This window comes from Mixophyes fleayi, chromosome 5 (assembly GCF_038048845.1).
Source record: "Mixophyes fleayi isolate aMixFle1 chromosome 5, aMixFle1.hap1, whole genome shotgun sequence".
In the NCBI taxonomy this organism is placed as follows: Eukaryota; Metazoa; Chordata; class Amphibia; order Anura; family Limnodynastidae; genus Mixophyes; species Mixophyes fleayi.
Genome location: NC_134406.1, coordinates 161590027 through 161617057, shown reverse-complemented (window position 1 = coordinate 161617057; position 27031 = coordinate 161590027). Strand labels below are relative to the sequence as shown.

Here is a 27031-nt window from a genome sequence, read left to right as displayed (position 1 = left end):
GTTCACATTCTTTTGTGAATACATCCAGAATGCAAGTGGCATGGAGCATCATCTATTTATTTATATAGCACCACTAATTCTGCAGTGCTGTACAGAAAACTCATTCACATCAGTCCCTGCCCCATTGGAGCTTACAATCTAAATCCCCTAACATACACACACAGACCAAGAGAGACTAAGGGCAATTTAATAGCAGCCAATTAACCTACTAGTATGTTTTTGGAGTGTGGGAGGAAACCGGAGTACCCAGAGGAAACCCACACAAACACAGGGAGCACATACAAACTCTACACAGATAAGGCCATGGCCGGGAATCAAACTCTTGACCCCAGTGTTGTGAGGCAGAAGTGCTAGCTACTAAGCCACCGTGCTGCACACATTTCATTTAGTTTCATTTCATTCATTTCCATGGGGATTTCAGCTATTGCGCTAAATTGAAATGAATGGTGGACACTGTTTAATCAGTATTACAAAAAATTGTAAATCTTGTAATAGTTTTACTTGTTTTTTTATTTGAAGTCACTGTGAGTGCAGATCCAGTGTTCCTCTACAAGAGTCTTGTAGAGGAACACAAAAAATAAAGCGTTCTCAACTTCCTTTTAACTATGCTTAGATATAAATAAATGTATGTACATCATTTTTATTAATCTGCCCCTTTAAATATACTACATGATCTTAATATTATCTGTTTATTACATTTTTTCCTGTCTCTTTCCAGTGTTTAATTATTTTTTAGTGCAGGATAATCCATTTCTGAATCTGTTAAATTGTTATAACATTTTTTTCTATAGAAAATGTTTTTATTATTATGGTTACTGCTCCTTATTATCTTAACACTTTTTATCTTTCTCTTGCATATGAATTGTTCAGTAGTATTATGCATAATATAATAGAATTCACTGTTGTCTTGAACAATTCGTAGTTTAGCTAAACATTGTTATTGTATATTACATACTAGAATTTATGTAAGAAGTACTACATTGTTTACTGAATTAGTCCATAAAACTAAGTTGATTGATGTCTGAACTGAAAATTGTAGCAAGATATGTAAATTTTGTAAGGGGTTATGAACGTGTCTTTTGACAATAAGCAGTGATTATGCTTGCGTTTCCTAAAAGGAACTGGGCACTCTGATCTTTAGATGCCCCTTCTCAGAGACTTTTCTTTCTGTCTTTTTTTTTTTTTTTTTTGTAAAGGTTAGGCAGTGAACTGTAGTCATTTCCCATTTTCACTGAGACTGTGTAACATTCAATTTAGAAAGATGAATGGGAAAACTAAGGTGCTTTCTATTTTACTGCTGGTGAAAACTAATTGGGGCATTTTCTGTAGATCACAGCGAATTATTGTATTTCTGGGGCAATGTTGGCATAAGTTGATCGAAGTGGCTCCAGTTACAAAACGAGACCCATTGAATACGTTGCTATTCGGTAGTTCTTAAGAGGTTAAAAAAAGCAAATGCTGAAACACAATTTATCACTACCTCCTAACGTTATAAAGGTACCCAAACCCTTGTGCACCACTCCTTATAAAAGTCTGTCACTGAGACCTTGGTCTTTAGTGCTTTGCACCTGCAGCTGTCTCTATATAAGTTCACCTGGCTTTGTCCAACAGCCTCTCTGCTCCCCTTACACAAAAATTAATGAACTGTGTACAACTGAATAATATCATTTGAAAAGTGCAGCCAGAACAGTTAAGACCACTGTGTATGTGAGAGCGAAAGAAAATATAGTCTGGTGCTCTAAAGCAAATCTATAAATGACTGTGTGTCAGCATGTAGATAAATAGGGGAATTGTGTGCACTATATAGCTATATTGGGATAAGCTCCCCTCCAACGTCAAGGCAGGTGAACAATCAGCACTAACGGAACAAGCAGCACTAATGGAAAACTATGACCCTAAATATGTATGAGCACACCGAACAGAATGGACTTTATTTTTAAATGTCTTTGTGTGTATTGCGCTTGTATTAAAAATGAAAGAAACCCTATACACCAGAGAATGCAAGTGTATGCAATTCACCTTGAGCACAAAGGACACTTACTACAGCCTACGATGTCATGGGCGGAACTGGGATGAGAATGGACATATGCACATAATCGGTGTACAATAAGAGCGTGCCAAGCTAGAGTACACACAGCAATGCCTGATTCAAGCTTCGGGCATCTCTAAGGTACACGACTTTCTGTCGTATCATTTGCACCAACTACAGGGTAGGTGTAAGTGCCAAGCGATAGTGATGACTGTTGCGTATGTAGGCTAGAACGTGTGTGTACAATCAGAAGCAACTGTAAAAAATCATTTTATATACAATAGACATTAATAACCTATTCGTAAATGTATTTCCTGATTAAAAAAAAAGTTTTTTGTCATTAATTCACTATATTATTAACAGGTGACCGTTTTTAATATATTTTTATGTTTTCCCTTTATGCACTGCTGGGACTTTATTTTCCACATGTGTATTGCACGTATTCTGCAGTGCATTATGTCTGTCAGAACAGAGCGTACCTACACCTGTATTCAAAAAGAGATGATCCTTCAGACCTGGTTGTAGCTGAATTACGAACATGCGTCTGCCTGAATTATATTCGTTTCAAAAACAAAACAAAAAACACACAATACGTTTGATTTACATGCCTTGATCAATCAGGCCCAGGTTGTTCTACACAGTTTGCAATTCTATCAGTACATTCAATTCAATCCAGTTGAAAGGATGCCTGGCTTGAGTGGGTTATTTTTTTAAAAAAAATATTTCATTATAGTCATGAAACTTCTAGTCTGAGCAGCATAACTCCTCTATGCTCAATTTTGTAGGGGACATTTAATGAACTTATCACTTTTATAACAGAAATTGACTACACGTCAGCCACTGCTCAGTCCCTGTTATTGCATAGTTTAGTTTTATAATGAATACATAGATGTATGGTTGTATGGTGCATAATAGATGTAACGGTAGGGAGTAAAGCACTTTCTGCCTTCTGGAAGTATGTTCGGTGCTGCTGGAAGCACAGAAACGGTTGTCTGTATGGTCTGCATTGCCCAAGGAGTCAATAAGTCAACATTCCAGTAATTGAGACTACTGATAAGTTTTGTTTATATTTGAAGGTGCACAGTTCCATTGCACAACTTAAGATAACCGTTTTAATAAATGGATTGTATATTTAAACATTTTAGAGATTGCATATAAGGAGGTATTTTCAAGTTCACGTACAGTGTCAACTTTAATCTTATCCAAATTGTATCTCTTATAAGTGGAATGTGTGGGGAAGTTTACTGTATTTTGTTTGTAGAGGATAGTAGATTAAAACAACTATCGTCAGCATTTTCATAGTGGCCACATTTCTAAATAATTTTCAGGGATATATTACAGCTAACAAGGTCAATGTAATTACATACTTTGTGTGTATATGTATATGTGCTTAGGGGAGGCCCTTGGTGCACTATAATCTACTTTGTGATGTGTAAATTGAAAATGGTTTTAGTGATTTATTTATTTTTATTTTTTTTAAAATTTATAATCATGAAAAAATATTAAGTTAAAAGCTACATTGTTATAATGATCAGAAAATAAGAATATAATAACTGCATCTTGTTTATTGAATTAGAGACGTTCTACACTATGCCGGCGGTTCCCAAAGTGTGCGGGTGCCGCGAGCCAGCTATAGGAAAAAACAAAGAGCACATAAACTTACCAATCTGCGTGGCGCCGGGACCCAGCAGACTCCTCTCTCCCGCAGCTGTCACTGAATATCGACGTCAGTGACTGCTGCGGGAGAGAGGAGTCTGCTGGGTCCCGGCGCCGCGCGGATTGGTAAGTTTATGTGCTCTTTGTTTTTTCCTATAGCTGGCTCGCGGCAGAGGAGTGAGAGGGAGCGTGCCAGCGGGGCAGACAGCGGGGCAAAGGAGGGTGCCAGCGGGGCAGAGGGGCAGACAGAGGGGCAAAGGAGGGTGACAGAGGGGCAGACAGCGGGCAGACAGAGGGGCAAAGGAGGGTGACAGAGGGGCAAAGGAGGGTGACAGAGGGGCAGACAGCGGGCAGACAGAGGGGCAAAGGAGGGTGACAGCGGGGCAGACAGAGGGGAAAAGGAGGGTGACAGCGGGGCAGAGGGGCAGACAGAGGGGCAAAGGAGGGTGACAGGGGGGCAGACAGCGGGCAGACAGAGGGGCAAAGGAGGGTGACAGCGGGGCAGACAGAGGGGCAAAGGAGGGTGACAGCGGGGCAGAGGAGTGTGACAGCGGGGCAGACAGAGGGGCAGAGGAGTGTGGCAGAGGGGCAGAGGAGTGTGACAGCGGGACAGACAGCAGGGGCAGAGGAGTGTGACAGAGGGGCAGACAGAGGGGCAGAGGAGTGTGACAGAGGGGCAGAGGAGTGTGACAGAGGGGCAGACAGAGGAGTGTGACAGAGGGGCAGACAGCGGGCAGACAGAGGGGCAGCGGAGTGTGACAGAGGGGCAAAGGAGTGTCACAGCGGGGAAGGCAGAGGAGTGTGACAGAGGGGCAGACAGCAGGGGAGAGGAGGGTGACAGCGGGGCAGTGGAGGGGGGACATCGTGAGAGGGGCAGTGGAGGGGGGACATCGTGAGAGGGGCAGTGGAGGGGGACACAGCGTGACAGGGGCAGAGGAGGAGTACAGCGTGAGAGGGGCAGTGGAGGGGGACACAGCGTGAGAGGGGCAGTGGAGGGGGACACAGCTTGAGAGGGGCAGTGGAGGGGGACATCGTGAGAGGGGCAGTGGAGGGGGGACATCATGAGAGGGGCAGTGGAGGGGGACACAGCCTGAGAGGGGCAGTAGTGTAACAGAGTGCAGAGGAGGGGGGGACATCGTGAGAGAGGTCAGAGGAGGGGGGGACATCATGAGAGAGGGCAGAGGAGGGGGGACATCGTGAGAGGGGCAGTGGAGGGGGGGACATCGTGAGAGGGGCAGTGGAGGGGGACACATCGTGACAGGGGCAGAGGAGGAGTACAGCGTGAGAGGGGCAGTGGAGGGGAACACTGCGGGAGAGGGGCAGTGGAGGGGGACACAGCCTGAGAGGGGCAGTGGAGGGGGACACAGCCTGAGAGGGGCAGTGGAGGGGGACACAGCCTGAGAGGGGCAGTAGTGTAACAGAGTGCAAAGGAGGGGGGGACATCGTGAGAGAGGTCAGAGGAGGGGGGGACATCGTGAGAGAGGGCAGAGGAGGGGGGACATCGTGAGAGAGGGCAGAGGAGGGGGTACATCATGAGAGATGGCAGAGGAGGGGGGACAGCATGACAGAGGGGGCAGTGTGTCTGGATGCAGAGGGGGCAGTGTGTCTGGATGCAGAGGGGGCAGTGTGTCTGGATGCAGAGGGGGCAGAGTGTCTGGATGCAGAGGGGGCAGAGTACCTGAGGGCAGAGTGTCTGGATGCAGAGGGGGCATTTTTGCATACAACTAAATAAGTATTTCTTTCCTGACCTAAATACTTATTACATTTTTTGGACCCAACTACTTCTAAAACAGGACTGCTCAATAATTATTTTGGAGGGTTGCCTTGAAAAAATTTGGAGACTCTAAGGGTGCCGCGAACTGCAAAAGTTTGGAAACCACTGCACTATGCAGTTCACCAATACTGAAAAATGCAGCATTGATTAGTAATAAAAATTGCTAAATAAATCCATTTTCATTTTGTGATGTAATAAGACGTGAAGATGCCAGTGGTTGGTGTGTGTATCACTCTGAGATTGGTGATTAAGGATCATGTATTATTTTAAATACTGCGTAATCAAATTAACACAGTTTACTAAATTGTTGAAAATGTTATGTTATTTATAATAATAATAATTCTATACTTATATAGCACCTTTCTCCCAGTAGGACAGCGAGGCACTGCTAACTGTATTTTTTTTTTTGCCTTTCTTTGTGCTCAGATTTTACTTAACCGTGAAAAAAATTGTATGAACAAACATAAAACAAGCAATCTAATGCACAGTACAATATGGCGTTTAGTTTGCAACTAATCGGAAACCATCTAATATCTGTGTAGTGCAAGTTAGACAATGTAAATATGTCCACAGTATTTGACTGCTGTGATTTAATGCAGATTTTGTACCTGAATGCAATGCTGGTAAATGAGCCATATTTACTTTTTTCTGGTTGGAACCGCTTCAGAGTTCTACAGCTTCATTATACCGTAGCCCTTAAACTTACTGATCACAAACTGTGGTAACAGTTTTGACACACCTGGTAGTGCATGTTATTGCTCTCCAAAGCAGGGATCAGCTTGTATGCAGCATTTTTAAGTGTCTATGCTGCACGAGGTAACAGCTGCATTCAGTCTTGACCTCAGCAAGCCGCTGAACACAGCCAAAACTGAAATGTGGGTTAACAACCTAAAGCTATGTTACTGTGTTAACAAAACAGCCATTCAAACTTCATGTAGTGCGATTAATCCATAGTTTCAAGCCCAGCCACTCCCTTTATCAGGGAAGTTTCTTTCTGGAGAATAACTAGTTATGAAATGATGGAATAAATGGACCTGCATGAAATTGGTTTACATATGATTATTCTATTTTTTTTTTTTTTTTTTTTGTGGAAAGCGACATATGCTTTATCTTGTTTTCAACATTATTCCCACATGCTATTATTTACACAGGATGCTCATCTTTACACTGGTATTAATTAAACCTGCTTAACCATTTTGGCCACTAGATGGTGATACAGTTCCACTCTGCTGGAGCTTGTGAACCTTGAAGAGGTTGAAAGTCCATCTCTCATTCTACAGTACTTTTTCCTCTCTCTTTGTTTTATACACTGTCTTTGTTTGGAGCTAAGTGCTTTTAGAGATGCTGCAGTCTTGAGCTATCCCTTAAAAATGATTGCTGTTCTTGTTGCTATTGCAGATTCCCCTGTGCAAAGTAATCCGGTTTAACATTGACTACACAATTCATTTCATTGAGGAAATGATGCCTGAGGTAAGGAATCACGCGTAACCCTTTTATTGCTGGAGTCTACAAAATAAAATCCATCGCCAGCCTAACTGACATTTAATTGATTAAATATGGACTTGGGCAGTTTTCTGTATACACATTTTATTGTCGTTCCCCTGATATCAGAGTACTAAAGAAACAGAAATGGATTTTGTGCTAAGTAGCAGAATGTGCTCCTGCCACCTTCATTATCATGCTTTGATGTCCTCCCGGTTTAGTGTTGTTGACTGTGCTAAAACCCAACGGGCTGCGCAGACTGCAGGTGAATTAGAGGGTCACTCCTCCACCTCCTCACAGACATTGAAGCAGTTCATGGGCAGGGCACACAAATGCATTTTATTATATCCGCACCTTTTCCAGCTGTGACAGGCAAGTCAATAGCAAATTAACTTGCACCACTCTTTTGGTAGAGTACATTTGTTCTTGTCTGTTTAATCTAAATTAATTAAAAAGGTGACATTCAACAAACGAGTAGAGAGGCTTTATTTTCTGTTTACAATGCTTTATGTGAAAAATCCCAGAATCTTCTCCCTATTTTAGTTTGAGACTGGTCATATCTCTATGTCCCGGCTATGCTTGCATGCTCCTATGACTTGCAATCCATTTAAAAGACATATGTACCTAATCGCTTTGTGCACCGTAACCTGCAGGGCTGTTCTTCACATTAAGGGTAATTCTATTTGACGGTAATAGTGTGTGGAGAGAGGGTCATTCAGAACTTGGTAATGAAAGCTACCTGTGATAGACTGAAGGGCTTCAGTGTTAGCTTGCCCATGAATTTATTTTAGCTGCCACCATTATAAATAGAGGTATGAATTAATACCTAGGGCAAGCTTATGTTACACACGAACTCTAAATGACAGTTATTCTACAGATCATGTTATTAAGCTATTTACTAATCTTTTTTTTTTTATCTCATGAGAGGAAAGCTTGCCCATTGCACCTTGGCAAAGTGTGTTGCAAGATATGTTTATTGCTTTTATCGTAGCTTAAGGGGAGATGACAATCTTAGTTTCTCAAATAGACACAGACAGCTACAGCACTGCGTGCAGAGTATAATTAAAGCCTAATGAACCAGACGTTATTATATTAGCAGAATCTAATTTTCTCCTCATATTATGCTGTTCTACGTTTTTTTTGTCCAAACATCATCTCCTGCTCGCTGCTTTTTATGCCTAGCTATTTTGTTTTCCCTAATATTTAAAAGGTCTGGAATGACATTTCTAAATAAGATGAATGCAGACTTCAAAATGATTCATTGTCTGCTATTGAATCTGTCGTAATGTTGGCAAACTAGCAATAAAATACAGCAGGGGACCTGCTAGTCTTAACATACTCTTATTGTCATGCTTGGCTGCCTATGTGCGTACAGATGCTTAACAATGCATCTTTGTCGCACCGAACATTGCAGAGGTGTATTGAGCTAGATTTAATTTGCATGCTGTGGATTCTTCTTTTTTTTTTTTTTTTTAAAGACTGTTTTTTTTAAACTAGCTTCATTTTGTACTAGATTGATAATGATCTATGGTAGCAGGAAAGCTATGATCCTTGCTAATTTACTAATGGTAATCTGTAACTGAAATTGCTAGCGATCATTCATGAGGTCTTGCTGGAAGGTTTTTCTTTGGAGTGAATAACAAATGAATGACTATAATGTTCTTACAAATGTTTCATACCAGAACAAGTTTGTAGGATTTACCCACCAATATCCCTAAACTGAAAATCGCTTGAGAGTGTATAGATTTGATAGCTGTTCTACCAAGCAAAATCCTTGGCTGTGGTACCTAATGTGCTGTAGCTTCAGTCCGTTCACATTGTTCTGCGAGCCATGCAGTTTGAATAAAGTTCTGCTTTCCCCTCTACAGTACCTTTTCTGAGTGACAGTCCTAGCACTATTTCACCTAACAGTGCGGGGACAGTCAGCATGTCATACCGAAATAATGTTGCAGAGTTTGGCAGGCCTATTTTTAAACAACCATGCTCACTGGAGTATAATGTAACAGTTCTTGGTAGCAGAACAGACGTGCAATCAACAAACTATTTCGCTGTATTTTAAAAATTACTTTGTGTAATATTTACGACATCCAATGAAATGCTTTGGGAATATACTGGTCATATCATCCTGCAGTATATTTTGCAACAGTACTAAACTGCCTGGTTGTGCGAGGCAGTCAGTGGCCAAATAAGTTTCTTTCTATTCTCACTGCCGTATCTTCAATTAATTAAAAGCAAACCTGCAGCAGGTGCTCCAATCTGTTTTAAGAACCTAATGCTAGAATATTAGGTGGGAATTTCCTGTTCTGGTCACATATGTTTTTATTATTTGATATCACAGAAGGATATCTTGTCATCATGACCCTTTTTTCACACCTCTACTGACCTCATTACCTGATTGCCACTTACTGCACCCCTCTGAGGCAGTTAATGGTGGTTTGGATACTAATGTATAACCTCCGTGTTTTCCTCAGCATTTCTGTGTGAAGGGACTGGAACGGTTTTCTTCCTATCTGTTCAGGGACATATTAGAGCTTCATGACTGGAATCTTATTGGTACGTTTGTTTTACTCTGTTTCTGAAATGTTTTACCCTGTGGGCTTTACGTGCACTGAACCATTTAGTATCCTACGTGTCATGTCTGTCTTTTATTCCTCAGTGTTACTGCACATAGTAAAAGCTCTATCTTGTTAGGTATTTTTAGTTTATTGCATGTCAAAAGCAAAACCACAAGCATAAGGTACTTGTATTGCTCTGCTCACTGATAAGCCTCTTTGTGTAATTTTGTTCCCCTATCTGTTTTAATTTCCCAGAAGGGATTTTTTTTTATTCAGGAAGACTGTAGCTGTAACAAAACCTGTGGAATCTTCTTATTTACTTTTAGGAAAAAAGTTTGAATTATTAACTGCTGTTATTATTTGGAAAGCACTCTCTATAGGTAGGACTCCCATGTGTCCTTTGTTTCCCAAGAGAGTATACCAAGGATGTGGGCATGGACATTAAATTATTTTTATTTGAAAATTCTGGAAACCCTAACAAAGGTGCATTAGAAAATTCCTGTGTGTGTGTATATTTAAAGGTACCATACCTCAAGCGGCTTGTTACCTTAATGTATGTTCACTAGTTGCAGAGTACTAGTTGTCCGAAAAAGACATTTTGCTTTAAGATAAAAAAATACCTTTTTAATTAGTCAAGATATTCATATGGGCATATGTTGTTTTTTTTTTTGTGTATTAGAGATTCCATTTCTTGCAGAATGCAGCATGATACATACCTCTGTTTCTGTAACAAGAAGTTGTGCTCCTTGAGGCAGCACTACAAGCTTTTTCATGCGGTAACCTGCCTTGCAACTTCAGATAGTGCAAGGTGGCTTTTGCCATTGGTTGGTAAATGGTCAGTGGGCTATCTGAAGCCCTTTGTTCTGTGGGTTAGAAATGGGATTTTTACACAATGCAAAATCAAATCTGCAAAAATGTAAGAGCCTAGTAAAATCTCACTTTTATGTCCAAATTGTTAATACTAAACTAACAAGAATCTTTTTCTTTTCTTTTTTTTTTTTTCAAACTTTTTTATCATTGCTGAACGCAGGTTTTCTTCATTTAAGCCGTAGTACAAAGTATTAATTATCTGTTAAAAAAGAAAAAAAAAATGTACACATTATTAATATTTTAGTAGATGTAAAGCAGTAATCAACAGCTTATGTACACGTTGCATTTTATAACTAATGGGTAATGCTGTTTCCCTATGCAGGGGAGGGCTGGAAAATTTTAGCTCGGGGAGCAAGACTCGACTCAGCAGCCTATTAGGAACATTTAGAAATGCAGGTGACCCAGCCCAAGGTAGCCCACTATGGGAGCGGCCCAGGGGGCAGATGCCCTCCTGTCCCCCCAGTCCAGCCTGTCCCTGTCCCTATGACATGTGCTTAAGAGGGACGTACGTTGTTAGATCTTAGTTCAAGTTTCCACTGCTCCACCATTAGAGCTGGTAACTGGGCGTTCTCTGCTGTGTGGCTCTATTTTATGCGCAATAGAATTAACAACACATAGAAAGTGTGCTGCATACAACCCCTCTGCTCAAGGACACTTCCTCTGTGGCGGCAATGGAGACCACTGAGGGAAGTGTTTGTGTGTGTGTGTGTGTGTAATAAATATATATATATATATATATATATATATATATATATATATATATATATATATATATATATATATATGTGTGTGCATAATTTTCTTTTTACTTAGTGTGGTATTAGCCTTAACTTTTTTTTTAAATTATATGATTTTTTTTTTAACTTTCATTTTTATGCTAGGTAGTCCCATTAAGTATTAATTTATTTTATGTGAAAAGGATGGTAACACCAGATCTGTGTTTTATTTGATTGTTATCTGGATATTTAATGTCTTGAAAATGAGAAGATCTGTTAGTTCTCTAAACATATGTACCTCCTTTACAGCATAATAATTAACATGCTTTATTTTATCATATAATTGTGTTTATCCTGCTATGAATGTAATTTTAATATCTAGATATGTCTTATGGACCCATCTGATTTTGTCATAATGGTGTTGATTGTAATCTAAAAATTGTTTTGCTTTGCACCTTAAATATATGCATTTCTAATTTTACATGATCATGTAGGTCCTTGTGAGGAGGATGAAAGCCCCACATGTCCCCAGTTTCATTTTATGCCTCGTTTTGTAAGATTTCTTCCAGGTAAGATCCTAACATTATCTCTACAGCATAAGTATATAATACTTTTTTTAGCACCTTTGATGTCTTTTACATTCTGCTCTCTATGACATCTCAAATTAGGGACCAGGAAGCAAAGATCGTCATACTTAATTTTATGATTTCAGTGCGAATTGGAACAGTTGACATTTACATTTAATGGTTAGCTAAAAAGTGTTATTAAAGATTAATAATATTCAATGATCTAATAATATAAGCATCTCTCTTCAGGTTAATTGGCTGCTGACAATTAACCTTAGTGTGTCTGATTGTGTGTGTTAGGAAATTTAGACTAAGCACCAATGGGACAGGGGCTGATGTGAATGACAAATATTCCCTGCATAGCGCTTTGTAATTGGTGGCGCTATATAAACAATGATTAGGGGCTAGATTTACTAAGCTGCGGGTTTGAAAAAGTGGGGATGTTGCCTATAACAACCAATCAGATTCTAGCTGTCATTTTGTAGAAAGCACTAAATCAGTGATGGCTAACCTGTGACACTCCAGGTGTTGTGAAACTACAAGCCCCAGCATGCTTTGCCAGTAGATAACGAGCTAATAGCTGGCAAAGCATGCTGGAACTTGTAGTTTCACAACACCTGGAGTGTCACAGGTTAGCCATCACTGCACTAAATAAATGAAAGCTAGAATCTGATTGGTTGCTATAGGCAACATCCCCACTTTTTCAAAACCGCAGCTTAGTAAATCTAGCCCTAGGTCTCTTACACAGAATTAGTCCACTTTTAGTCAATTTAAATTCATTTTTAAATTTTGCGTCTTTATTTGCTGAGAATACAATTTTACACTAAAGTCTGTTATGTACTATTGTACAGCAGAACTGCATTTGTTTTCTCTGATTTTTCTCCCTCACTCTCAATGACTTGCCATTTATCCCTATTGCAAAATATTAAGCTGGCCACACAAGGACTGATCATCAAGCAACAGCATTATTGTTGGTCTCTCATGGATGTCCTCAGGGTGATCGTCCGAATCACTTTTGACTCTTAGGGGCATATTCAATTGTTCTGTTTCCGCGGCACGTTAAAACTATTACCGTTATTACGGTAATAGTTATCTGGATTTCAAGCTCGCAGCTCCCTGAGCCGCAAGCTGAAATCCAGCGAGAAAATTACCATAATAATGGTAATAGTCCGCGGAGCGCAAGATTTTCGGTGTTTCCGTGGACAATTAAATATGTCCCTCTAGGGGGGAATTTAATTCCCTGTGTTGTTCTTAAGAAAAACGTGGGGTGCACATTATTACCGTTAGTACGGTAATTTCAAAATCCGCACAGAAATTACCGTACTAACAGTATTTGTGCGCACCCCCTAAAGAACAATGCAGGGAATTGAATTATCCCCTTACAGTTTGTTACTACTTTTAAAAGATGACCCCACACACAAAAGCAGACCATGTTTTCTTCTCACTACATTTTCCACCATGCCCGATAACAATCCTCTCCATTTCGAAAGGCTAATTTAAACACATTTCAGTCCTCGCAGCTATTGGACTAATTGGCAGATATCGGCTGCTTTATTACAGTAATCAGCTGATGTTGAGCATACGTCTTGTAGGCAATAAATAATCATGATTTATTTATATAGCGCCACTAATTCCGCAGCGCTGTACAGAGAACTCCCTGCCCCCTTACAGTATAAATTCCCTAACACACACACACACACACACACACAGACACACATAGACACACACACACACACACACAGATAGATATAGAGAGAGAGACTAGGGTCAATTTGATAGCAGCCAATTAACCTACTACTATGTTTTTGGAGTGTGGAAGGAAACCGGAGCACCCGGTGGAAACCAATGCAAACACGGGGAGTACATACAAACTCCACACAGATAAGGCCATGGTCGGGAATCAAACTCATGATCCCAGTGTTGAGAGGCAGAAGTGTTAATAGAGCATAATATATCACCAGATAACACCCATGTTTAACTTTTGTAGAGACAAAGCAGACCTGTACTCACAGCAATCCCTACTATATAACAAAGAAGGGAGGACTAAAAGCTCATTTAACATTGTTCCTTTAATTCAGTATGGTTCTGTCTGTAAATCCTGCAGTTTGCGCTCTGTACATAATATTTTTCTTACTTGAAGACTGCAAGTCAATCACTCACACTTTGGCTTCTTGGTTGCCCAGAGTAATCCCAGATTTAAAAGCACCTTTCTAGGCGGTAGTTTAAAAATGTTTAGTTACTTCACTGTTTGCTAAGCATGGGGCAGAGATGTGCTGATACTATTGATGTACATAAATAACAAAATGTTAGGTTTGTTGCTTTTTAACTTAATATTTTATTTTTGTAGTGTAGATTTCACCGAGCCCAATTATTAGACAAAAGGTGTCCCTACAAGTTATTCAGTGTCTTTAAATAAGCTGCATGTTGTCTTAACATGAATATCATGTTGAGAGCAATTACCATTTACAAGGCAATCCAAAAAATGTCTAACTTTTTGTCTGTAATTTTTTGTTTTAAGCAAATGTACAAAGCATTCTTGAAAGTTGTATAGAGGTGAAAGCCTGCTAGCCTTAAATACCATGCATCATTGAATGCTCTTAAAATTAAAGTATGTGCAGGGGTCCCAGATGTTCAAACCTTGCATTCAAGGATTGTCCTATTGCCAAAAATGTACTTGTATAAGTTTTGGGTCTTATTAAAAAACACAATTTCACATTTTCTCTTTAACTGCCTTCCACGATTCACTTATTCAAACCATTTAGCTTTTCTGGAAAAAATGTCCTCATTTCCTTTCCGTTTATATTCCAGTGCGAATTTTGTTCCTTCCATTTTACCACATGGGTGTGCTGGGCCCTTCTTAGAGGAAGTCCTGCACAAACTTGTTCATTGGAAATATAGAATTTAACTGCAGAAAATAGGTCCATCTAGTACTATGTCTTTTCTTTTTTATATCCTTAACAAAAGCCAATGGATGGGTGACTGGATGATCTATCATTGTCACTTCTTGCTTTTTTTGACTCTAGTTTTTCTCATTCTAATTTCAACATGTTTCCCCTTGTTTTTAAAACTTTCTATTTTTAAAAAATACTGCCTTCCAGAACTCTCTTAACCCCTTCAGTGCCACTTGTCCTTGGCATTCCTTCCGTTTATATATCTATAAATACTTACCCCTCCAGTATCTCATGTCGGCGTTGGAGATATGTGGATTCTAGAATTGTACACTATACCCAAGTTGAAGTTTGATCAATGACCTCTGAAATGGCTATATATCTGACTTTTTTTTGCTACTAATACCTCTTCCTATACCTCTAGTTACTTTTCCTACTGCTTGACTACACTGCTTGCTTACTTCATATCATCTCACAACTATAAGTGCATGGTCCTTTTCTTCTGGTGTTGTTCATGTCTATTCCAGCAAAGAAAATGTCTAGTGTCCCAGCACACAATCTGTGATGTTACGGTGCAGCACGGCTGGAGTTAGATGTATTTTATCTCAACGGCGCAATTTTTATTCTCTTGTCTACACTAAGTCCTTGAAATAATATCTCACTAGGTTTTATACAGTTGAAGTGATATTTAAATATGCTTTTTTAAATTGTAAGCCTCAGTTAGTAAAATGATGGAATTTAAAATCTTTCCTAGATGCTATCAAAAGTCAGTACTCCTTTATATGATCTTTCCACCTACTTTCAGTGTTAAGATATTACTTTCACAAGTCCACATCTATTGGAAGTGTTCTGCTATCCATCATTTGGGGCAGATTGTTATTTCCATTGCATTAAAACTAACGGATCATTCAGTATTGGCATTATAGTTTCCTTCTACTCAACATCCACATGATAAATTCCACCAAAGCTGTGATAGTCATGCTTAGGCCATATCATGAATATAACGTATCCCAACTTTGAAGCAAAGAGCCAGCTTCTTTTTTTTTTTTTATATATATATATTTTTTTTTTAATAGTAAATTAGATATACTTATGCGACTTTAATACTATATTGCATTGTAATATTTATAAGTAGGAAATTCCTCTTTAGTTAGTGTCACTTGTAAGTGTACCTCATATTTTCTTCTAATGTATTCTACCTCCCCCTTAACCCATGCTCTCTTTAATACTTCAACGTGTCCTTCTTGAAATATCTTTTTTTGTAACATTTAAAAAAACAAAAACCTTTTTTAATCTGTAAATGTCGCCAGTATCTACTGTATGGCCGAACCAACCTCATAGTCTAAACTGACAAATGTCTCTGACTGTCTCCCTAATTATAAGATAAAGTTAAAGTAGGTTCAGTGGTCCTAAATGTACAAGCCTTGCATATAACAGTGAAGCAGAGAATTATGACGCTTTGTTCGCTAGAGCTTGCAATCTAAAGATAATAGACCAAAATTAAACCTTAGGCATTTTTATTACTAGTTACTCATCTAGTTTTGGTACAGATACAAAATACATTGAGGAGCAGATGTTGGTGGAGCATATACGTACAAGGGGTGGAGGATATAATGCCAACTGTTGTAGAAGAGTAGTTAGGTTGTGAAGGGTAACTATAGATATTAAAACGTGTACTGGGAGTTTTTGAAAAAAGATTACCTACTAAATTATGATTTAATATTAGAGTACATAGGGAATTTGATGGTCTTTCCTAAAGAGATGTGTTTTAAGGGCGGTCTGATTGGGCAAGTTGGTATGTTCCAAAGTAGTGGGGCAGCATAAATAAAATGGTAAACAGGGAAATGTAAGGTGGTAATGACAAAACTGTAGGTGTAACTGTAGAGAAATTGTTTCCTGGGGAAAATCGGCAACCATCTCAGAGACTGTAGAGTGTAGGAGCATTAGTTACATTTTTCGTAAGGAAAATCTGCTTGACAGACATTTATTTAATGGGATGCAACTTGGTAAGGGGTTATAACAGTCAAGATTGAAATGATGGGAATAGTTGGTGTGTTAGCAGTGTCATCAGTAATGTAAGGGTATGGAGTCATTACGTTGAAAGAAGGTTGGCTAGTTTTGGCATGTTTACTTTAGAAAAGAGTTGTCTAATAGGGAATATGATTACAGGTGCAAATTCATTAAGGGTGAATTTAGAGGACTTTCATTTTAGCTTTTTATCCCAAGAACTGTACGCAGGACACTCGGTCATCCCCTAAGGTTAGAGGAGAAGAAGTTTCACAACCAGCAATGGAAGGGGTTCTTTACAGTAAAGGGCAGTCAAGATATGGATTGTGATGGCAGATTGAATTGATATGTTTAAGAAAAGGTTAGACACATTTTTAGTGGGAAAAGGTATCCAGTGTTACCACCATTAATTAAAATGAAGGATGGTAGTGGATCTAGGGAGAAATAGGACTGCAATATTGATAGGAATTGTATCCAATTAAAATATATTGTCAGTTGCTTCATCTGCATCAATTTCAAATATAAGAGAGGGATCACAAGAGATCCAAAATAGGTTGAACTTGATGGACTGGTGTCTTTTTTTTCAACCTAATCAACTATGTTACTTTGATGCATAAGACCTTTTATGCAAGCAATTTAAATGTGGCAGATAAAGGATTTGTCAAAATTAAAGATCATTGTGATTGTGGTCTGGAGTGACATTGGTTTGCAAAACCATGGGAAAACAGAAGGGATGAAAAGGGTCTCTGAGTAAACTGTTTTCCTTTTTCCCATGGACATTTTCTCTTGCATCTTGTACACATGTTAATGTAGACCGCATCAAACCTGGTATTCACAAAGCCTGATAAATGTGCTATAAGGCTATTAGTCATACCTGCCTACTCTCCCGGAATTCCCGGGAGGCTCCCGAATTTCGGGGAGTCCTCCTGGACTACCGGAAGAGTAGGCAAAACTCCCGAAATTTGGCGAAATTCATGTGATGGGGCGGGGCTTAATCATGTCATTAAGCTCTAAACCCCCCCCCCCCCCCCCTCCCCTCTTCATTCAGTGCCGTGAATTTAGGCTTTTCCATAGTGGGGGCGGGGCTATGGTGACGCAGAAATGTCATCACCCCTACCCCATATCACATGACTTCTCCCCTGGAGAAATCTTAAAAGTGGGCATGTATGCTATTAGTGTACAAAATAATGTAAGCAAATGGATCTGTACACATACTTTTTCTGACAAAGGTTTGAAGCACTTTGCAGAAATTTCAGTGTTGCTTGCAACGTTCACAAGCATTATCGCTACAGTACACTTTGCTGCAGCTCTGTTTGATGCTAGGACAGGTGTTGTATATGCTTTTTTATGGTGGTGTTTCCAACGTGTATGTATAACCACTTGAAGACTGAGTTGAAAAAATGTGTCTGGTAAGCACAGAATTCTAAAATAAAGAGGTGTTTTAATATAAAGTTGGTATAAAATTTATGATAGAATTCATTTTAAAATATACTTTTTGAAATTCCATGCATTTGATGATTTGGTAACACACAAACAGAATGGGTCCAACTTAACAAGTAATCTTTAACTTCCCTTTTTCTAAATTAAACCATATCAAAAAGTTCAGTTCATAAACCTTCAGAGGTATTTGTAAATCTCTGTATCTACAATGTTTGTGATGGGCAACCAATATTTTTATAAAGGCAATACAACTTGAAGAGATTTGAGCCCAGGCTGACAGTGTACATTTGCAAAGACCAACATTTTATTTGTTTGTCCTTGTGTTCTTTCTGTTTTCTCTTTGAACAACCACAAATGCATGTGGCTTTTTGCTTTATGTAGTTTCAAATGTGATTTTCCTAACCATTATTAAGGACTGTTTAATCAATCTTAAAATATGTTGGATTTTTTCCATCCTGTGGCTTGTCTCAAAGTCTTTGTTTAAAAGTTATAATGGTAAGTCTTTTGCACTTAACTAGTGTAACCTTCAATTTAGTTTTGTGTTAGTGCTGTTACATTAGAATTTGCCACACAGCTATGTTGTAATTTAATTTCTTAGAATTAAAAGGATCACTCAGGTAAGTAATATGCCTTTGAAATTTTCTCCTGGTTACAGTGTTACAATGGCATCTAGTGCACTAAACCTTAAAATATCACTAGCTTTGTAAAGGATTCAGCGGTAATGTCACAGAATGTCATACTCGTAACAGTCAAAGGCTAAGGAACACCACTGCAAAGACCAGCTAAGTCCTAGTTTCTTATTTCACTATTTTTGTTCTGAATAGTCTAAACTTAGGGCATATTTATTATATGTTTCTCTATACTTACAAAATCAAAAATATGATAAACTAATTTGTTAAATCCATTTTAATGCACAAAGCACTTTCATTTAGCGTGCATGGTTTGCCACTGTAACCATCAGGGAGTATTAGGGTAGATGAGTGACACCCTAAAAGCTTAAATACATACAATATTGTACTGCGTGAAGAAAAGATAAACTGGCTTAAAAGTGTAGGCTCTGAAATCTTAACGGTTCAAATTTGTTTCTTTTCATATGTGCACAAAGTTGTTCATAGGCAATAACTTCTGGCTATAAGCAGGATAATGTCTGTAGATTATTGCTTTTTAAAGTATTCCCAAAAGCTTTTGTTTGTTCAATAGTTTTATCCCATTTCCTCAATAGCTAGTTGGATACATCCATAACTGTCCCATAAAAGCCCTAAATGTTTCTCCAGAAGGCCTCATAATGTCTAAAGGCTTTTAATACAGCACATAAAATCAATAGCAAAAGCATGCCAAGGCTGTGCTTATTCCAGACAGGCAACTTATTGGCCATTCATTTGCAATGTGTATCAATTTTTGACTAGCCAAAAATCTTTACATATGTTTAAATATACATTTTAGTTATGTGAAAAGAAACACTCTGTCCCATCTTCCCATCTTAGATATAGCTATTACGTTTAACATCATGGTGTGGAATTTTACAGCTCAGAGAAAATATGTCACATTGCACGGTATAGGTTTTGTCCATTGACATATAGTGCCCCATTCAGGGCTAAATTAAGCTAAAAAGTGCACTTTTGCACCTTGGCTAAACCATGTTACATTTTGTGGGTGGGGAGTAGGGAGGCAGTTTCAGGATTTACTGACTTGTTTAAAGTTGGATATGGGGAGTGTCCTGGCCATACTTGCCAACTCTCCCGGAATTTCCGGGAGACTCCCGCATTTTGCAAGAGTCTCACGGACTCCCGGAAGAGTGTAGCAATCTCCCGGATCTGCCCACTTCACTAGGAAGTGCCCACTTCCTAGTGAAGTGGGCAGAATTAGGTCCCAAACGCAGCGATTCCCGGTGAATCGCGGCGTTTGGACCCGCCCCCCCCGCTGTCAAATGACGCGTTTGCGTCATGACATCACGGGGGTCCAAAATGCAAAATGATGCGCATTTTGGAGGCCCGCCCCCCATCACGTCCACCTCCCCCGCAGGCTCCCGGATACCAACATTTCAAAGTTGGTAAGTATGGTCCTAGCTGAATTTTATATTGCAGTGTTAAAATAAAGCTGCCCAGTATTCGTGTGCTGCATGGAAACAGGTAGTATTGTTCCTGAATGTCAACAAAAACAAAAAACAAATGCAAGGCAACAAGGTTTGTCCAGGTACAAAGTTGCATTCTTTAGTAGGATTTCAGTTTTATGATTTACTTTTAAGTCTAATTGAGGCCTATAGCATGTCATTAAAGGGTAATCTTGACTGAATGAATACACCACACCATTCTACTAGTGAAACATTGCACCAAGTGTTCTTATTAATTATTTTTCATCTGTAGATAGTTAAAATTCAGACAGAGTAATTATATAGTGTCCCGATTTATAAGTATGATATTTACTTTTATGTGTCTCCATAATTAGCAAAAGTTGAATGCTATATCCATGGACATTCTACCGCTGGTAGATCTAAGGCCAATCTAATTAACTCATTGTAACACATCATGATCGCTCAATATTGAAATACCATTTTATTGTTCTGAGCTACATCGTCTGGGGTTGCACAAAAAATACACCATTTATACAGTGGCTATACAAAGTATACACCCACTTTTAGAATTGTAACATTTTATTTTCTTACATTGAGGAATCGAAAATGCATGTATTCAGGTATTTATACTAACTAGTCAATTCACAATGCATTGTAATTTCAAATAAAGTAATGCATTTTATTCTATTTTAATTAAGACAATCTGTAGAGGACAATTGACTTATATTTTTAACCCCAATTTGACGAGCCAAAGGGTGTTAAAGCGTGGATTATGTTTACGGATAATTCCTTTAGCTTGAAAGACTCCATGACAGCCATAGCTTTGGGTGTTTTCCCTTTTCCAGTTTAGGAAGAGACAGATTAAAAAACACACCCCCTCAGATGGGATATAGAGTAGCGCCTCTTTTACCGCTATGTCTTCCCAAGCTGTCTTCTGAAAAATATAATAACCAAAAGAGAATGGATGGGAAATTGAGTTACCATGGAGTCTTTCAAAGAAAGGGAACTATCAACAAATATAATCTGCATTTTTCTTCTTCAATCTTCCATGGCGGTTGTAGTTGGAGAGTGTGGAGTTGGCACTTAACTAGTTAATTTTGTGGCTGCTGACAGACTCCTCCCTCCTGCAACCCCCTGTAGCTAGTCACTGTAGTCTAAGTGACCAAGGAGTTGGACTGTCTTTTCTTTTGCGACTCTTTTTATTTATTTTTATAGACCTTTTTTTCTATTAGTAAAGGGAAAGAAGACAGGGGAAGTGCTGGGACAGTTAGGCTGCATACCTGGCAAGTCACTACAGCGCTGTCACGAAGTAGAGCGGCGACGTTTAGAAGCAGCACTTGTCGTCTTTCCTTTCTGAGGTTGGAGCGCGGTGCAAGGCAAGGCAGTGGTCACCTTATTTCCTGGGGACCGGCGCTGCTCTGTTGAGCATAGAGTGCCGGAATCCAGAAGCGATGGCCGCATCTTGGAAGCTTTCAGGTCCCTTCCTCAGGGATGGGGGGAGCGGAGCTACACTACATAGTGCATTAAGACAGAGACAGTCTACAGGCTTAATAAGAGAAGTGCGGCAGACAGACTCTTACAAGCAGTCAGGAGGACTGTTGGACACTGCAGACAGGGAAGAGTTATTATGGAACTTACCCTGTCTTAATTGGCTGGTTGGTTTCTTCCTGAGTCCTAAAGCATTGAGGTGAAGGAGGAAACCTTTGCAGTCAAAACTCAGACAGACTTGGCTGCTGTTGGACTCTCTCCTGGCTGCTATACATTAGCCTGGAAGGCTAAGTATTATTTTTCATTCTATTGCACTGTACTTGCTATAAAGAGGAGGTATATTGTGTATTACATCAGATATAGTGACATAATTACATATATTGTTTCTGCTCACTAGAATTTATACATATATAATTTATATATTAAAAAAAAATCTTCTTGAGATACTACTGGTGACTTTGTCAGGGATCAGTGGTATTCTTAAAGTGTTACTCTGTACCTTATGTGATTGTATACTATAATTTATTTTCCGGTATTGTTCCTATTCCGTAATTATGTCTGAAAAAGGGGAAAACTACCAAGGCTAAGTTTTATAATTGTTCAAAATGTAATATAAAATTACCTGTGGGACAAAAGGACCTGGGGGCCCTCTGCGTGGGCTGTTAGGTGGTGTCCTAGGCTGCGCAATTGCAGGTTTCGGCTCCTATAGCCATGGAGGAATCAAGATGGGCAATGTCTTTACAAAGGTTAGTGGATTCTCTGGTGCAGCTTTTGAACCACCGGAGATAAAACTCAGTGGCTGAACACCACTCTATCTCATTAGTAGGGGTACCCCAGACAGCAACACTGTCCCAACAAAAGGAGAATGCAAGGGTAGGTCCAAGTGGCTTCCATCCTCATTAACTCCTTCAGGTCTTTCCCAGGGGCAACCGGCCTGGTCCAGTGCCTTGGTTAGTGATATAGAGAAATTAAACCAGTTTTTAGACTACCCAGGACTATCGGGGTCTAGAAACAAGAGACACAGTGAGCCATTCTCTCTTCTCTGTCTCTGACTCTGAGGCGTCATCAGAGGAGAACGGGGAACTTCTGGATGAGTCAGATTTCCAGACACAGGTCTTAGACCTGGATGACTCAAACAGAAACCAGGGCATGGAGTATCTAGTTCTGGCAGTACGGCGGCCTTTAGACCTCGTGAACATTGACAAGCCAAGACCAGTTATCCAGGGGTTGTTCAAGAAGGTTAAAAAACCCATGGTTTATTTTTCCCCTTCTTCAGAATTAAGGAAGATTGCAGAATCAACCTGGTCACAGCCCAATCACAAAATAGTGGTTCCACGTACGTTTTTGTCCCTGTACCCATTACAGCCAGATGACATTGCACGCTGGAAACAAGTTCCTAGAGTGGATACTCCGGTGGCATGACTAGTGCACCACACTACACTTCCAGTTCCAGGCTCCGCCAATCTTCAGGATGTTACGGATCATAAGGTGGAAGGATTTTATAAAGTCCATTTATGATACAGCAGGTGTCTCCTTTAGACCCATTCTGTCCTCTGCATGGTTTGTTAGGGCAATGGAAACTTGGGCAGACCGACTGGCAGAGGGATTGCAGGATTCAGATCTTCTTCCCCTGGCTTTGCACCTGAAAGAGGCTTCAGGGTATTTGTGTATGAGGCAGCGCAGAACGCAGCATCCTTGTCATCTTGTATGTCAGCTGCTGCAGTGGCGGCTAGAAGAACCCTCTGGCTTAGGTCCTGGGAAGCTGATGCGGAATCCAAAAGAGCCTTGGTGGCCCTTCCTTATTCGGACTCAGTACTTTTTGGACCAGAGTTAAGTAACATTATCTGCCAGGCAACAGGGGGGAAAGAGTATTTTCCTTCGTGTTAATGTGCTAAAGCCCTGTGGTTTAGCTCTTTTCGCCAGGCCTTTTATGGAGGCCCCACCTTTAGAGGTCAGGCAGGTAGGTCTTCTGGATTCAGAGGTCCTTCCCATAGAGGAAGGTTCTCATCTGGCAGCAGACACCAGGCCAGACTCCCAGCAAAACCGGCAGTCTGACTCATACCCTCCTCTCCTTGTGGCCGCAGGAGTGGGGGGGCGTCTGCGACTGTTCACAGAACAGTGGATGAAATCCTCTCCAGATCCCTAGATCCAGGGGATCATGGCAAGGGGATATATCATAGATCTTTTAAGTCAAGTCACTCATCGGTTTTTTGCAACTTCCTTGCCCCTCGATCAGAACAGAAGGCAAGCGGTATTGCACTGTATAGATTGTCTTCTTTTAGCGGGAGTAATCTGCCCGCTCCCAGAGAATCAGAGACGCCAGGGATTCTATTCAGATCTTTTTCTGGTCTCCAAGCCGGACGGTTCCTTCTGTTCCATTTTGAACTTAAAGTCTCTAAATATACATCTGAGAATAGACAGGTTTCGAATGGAGTCTTTGTTCAGTGATAAAAGGATTGAAGGGGGGAGAATTCCTGGCGTCCATAGATATTCGGAACGCATATCTTCATGTACCTATCTGGGAAGGGCACCAACCTTTGCTCTGCTTCACGGTAGGAGCGGCCCATTACCAATTCAGTGCGCTTCCTTTTGGCCAGGCCACAGCGCCAGGAGTATTTACAAAAATCATGGCAGTAATGGCTGCCCATCTCCGCCCTATGGGTGTGAGCATAGTGCCCTATCTCCACGACCTGCTGATCAAAGCCCCCTCAGATCTGCTTCTTCGTCAGCATTTACACCTCACTTTAGAGACCCTGCAGCTTCACGGCTGGTTGATCAATGTCCAAAAGTCTCGGTTAATACCAGTCCAGAGGATGATTTTCTTAGGTCTCATAATGGACACCAAAAGGCAGAAAATTTTCCTTATACAGGACTAGGTTTGCTTGGTACAGGACCTAGTGACCAGGGTCCTAGACAGTCACAAATCTTACATGCTTCTTTGCATAAGGTTACTGGGCAAGATGGTCTTGACCTTCGAGACAATCCCTATGGAAGGTTTCACTCATGATGCTTCCAGGGGGATCTCCTAAAGAAGTGTTCAGGTTCATCTCTCCACTTGGAGCACCAGAGGATTCTGTTGTCCCCAGAGGCCCGTCTCTCAGGTGGTGGAAGAGTCAAGAATACCTAAGCATGGGCAGATTCTTTGCCCCATGTTCCTGAATCATCTTTACAATGATGCCAGTCTAAAAGTCTGGGGTGCAGTGACGCTACATTTGCACCTTTCTTGGTCTTTGGTCGGAACAAGAAAGTTGCCTTCCAATAAATATCCTGGAGTTGAAGGCCATATTAATGACTCTCAAAGGGGCTCAGTCCCTAACTCAGGGATTCCTAGTTCGATTACAATCGGACCATGACACTGTGGTGGCATATGTCATCAAACGGGGGGACAAGTAGTCCAAGGGCAATGGACATATTAGCCCAGATATTTGCTTGGGCAGAACAGTTTGTCCCATTTCTGTCAGCCATATTCATTGCAGGCATTCTAAATTGGGAAGCTGACTTCCTAAGTCATGACATAGCAATGCCAGGGGAATGTTCCCTCCATCCAGAGGTATTTCAGATGTTAGTCCGAAAGTGGGGCCTTCCGGATCTGGATCTTAAGGTGTACAAACACAATGGACAGGTTCCTAGGTTCTGTGCAAGAGCAAAGGACCCGCTTGCAGTGGTGGTGGACATAATGACAATGCACTGGAATTTTCTGCTAGGGTATCTTTTACCTCCCATTCCAATACTTCCCCGAGTACTCTGGAGGGTCGAGCAGGGAGGACTCCCATTTATACTGGTAGCTCCCCATTGGCCCCGCAGGATATGTTATGCAGACATCCTTTTCATGGCAGTACGACAAGGACTTTGTCTGCCTCTTCGCAACGATCTCCTTTTGCAGGGTCCTTTTCAGCATCAGGGCCTGCCTCGGCTGGCTTTGACGGCATATCTGTTGAAGCCAGCCTCTGGCGGTCAAAAGGGTTTTCCTCCAGGGTGGTGAATACCCTGTTACGGGCTTGAAAGCCAGTGTCAGCCCGCATTTGCAATAGAATCTGGTGCATTTACATTAAATGATGTGAAGACCGGGCACACTATAGAGGTCAATTTCATTTGCCCTGGCTGCTAGGGTTTCTTCAATACAGTCTTGATGTAGGCCTCTGCCTGGGATCCTTAATGATCCAGGTCTCGGCCCTTTCCATCTTCTTCCACAGGCGTCAGGCGAACCTTCCGGAAGTCTGTACTTTTTTGCAGGGAGTCCTGCACATCCAACATTCCACGGCACCCTGGGATCTGAATTTGGTATTATCTATGCTTTAGGAACCTCCTTTTGAACCCTTACAGTCAGCGGACCCTAGATGTCTGACATGGGAGGTGGTGTTCCTGCTGGCCATAGCGTTGGCTAGACGAGTGTCCAAGCTTGGGGTTCTTTCATGCAGGGAGCCTTTCCTGGTCTTCCATGATGACAGGGTGGTGCTTCGGACTGTCCCTTCCTTTCAACCGAAAGTAGTTTCCGGGTTTCACATTAAACAGGAAATAGTGGTTCCACTGTTCCAGGATGCTTCCGCAGGTTCTTCCTTAGAATATTTAGATGTGGTCAGGGTGTTACGTATTTATGTCCAAATGACTTCGGATATCCGATGTATGAACTTTCTTTTTGTCCTGATTGATTCCCAAAGAAGAGGCTGGCCAGCTTCATAGCAAACCATTGATAGAAGGTTTACCTTTACAATAAAACAGGCATATCTTAAGGCTGACTTGACTGTGCCTACCCACATCACGGCACACTCCACCAGGTCTGTGGGGGCTTCCTGGGCTGCGCATAATGGAGCCTCGGCCAATCAGCTATGCTGAGCGGCCACATGGTCCTCGGTTCACACATTCACCAAATTTTATCAGTTCAGTTGGTTCTCGTCCTCAGATGCTAGCTTAGGCCGTAGCGTGCTACAAGCTTGACTTCCAGGGCGGTAGGATGAAGGAGAAAAGAGGATTTTTATACTTGCGATAAATCCCTTTCTCTGATTCCATCTGGGGGACACTGCGTCCCCTCCCTTCTGTTCATCTGCAGTTTGCTTCTTGGTTGTTTGACTCCCTTTCCTTGAGGGCTTTAGAATACACTGACTAACTACAGGTGGTTGCGGGAGGAAGGAGTCTATCAGCAACCACAAAATTAACTAGTTAAATGCCAACTCCACATTCTTCAACTACAACCCCCATGGTGCAGTGTCCCCGAGATGGAATCTGAGAAAGGGATTTATCGTAAGTATAAAAATCCTTTATTTTGTGGCTCAACTGAGAGCATCTTCTAAACTGAGAAATCATGGCAAATTAGATAGCTCACTTATATTCATGACCTCTTCCTCTCCCACCCTTTGGTCTCTTGGCCCTTACGGAGTCATGGATCTCCCCCTCTGATGCTGCTTCCCCTTCTGCACTTTCTCACGTTGGTCTCTCCTTCTCCCACACTACCTATCCTGGGGACCACCAAGGAGGTGGTGTAGGTGTTCTAC

General features: G+C 40.8%; 1 protein-coding gene across 2 annotated transcripts in view; it reads left to right on the top strand.

Annotated features, from left to right (window-relative positions):
• The window catches only part of DROSHA (drosha ribonuclease III), a 187997-nt gene that overhangs the window by 29005 nt on the left and 131961 nt on the right, over positions 1-27031 (top strand). For both annotated transcript variants that reach the window (XM_075212935.1, XM_075212934.1), the window contains exons 10-12: positions 6858-6929; positions 9413-9494; positions 11577-11651. In XM_075212935.1, the coding sequence (XP_075069036.1) occupies positions 6858-6929; positions 9413-9494; positions 11577-11651 (229 nt within the window). The remainder of the gene's footprint in view (positions 1-6857; positions 6930-9412; positions 9495-11576; positions 11652-27031) is intronic.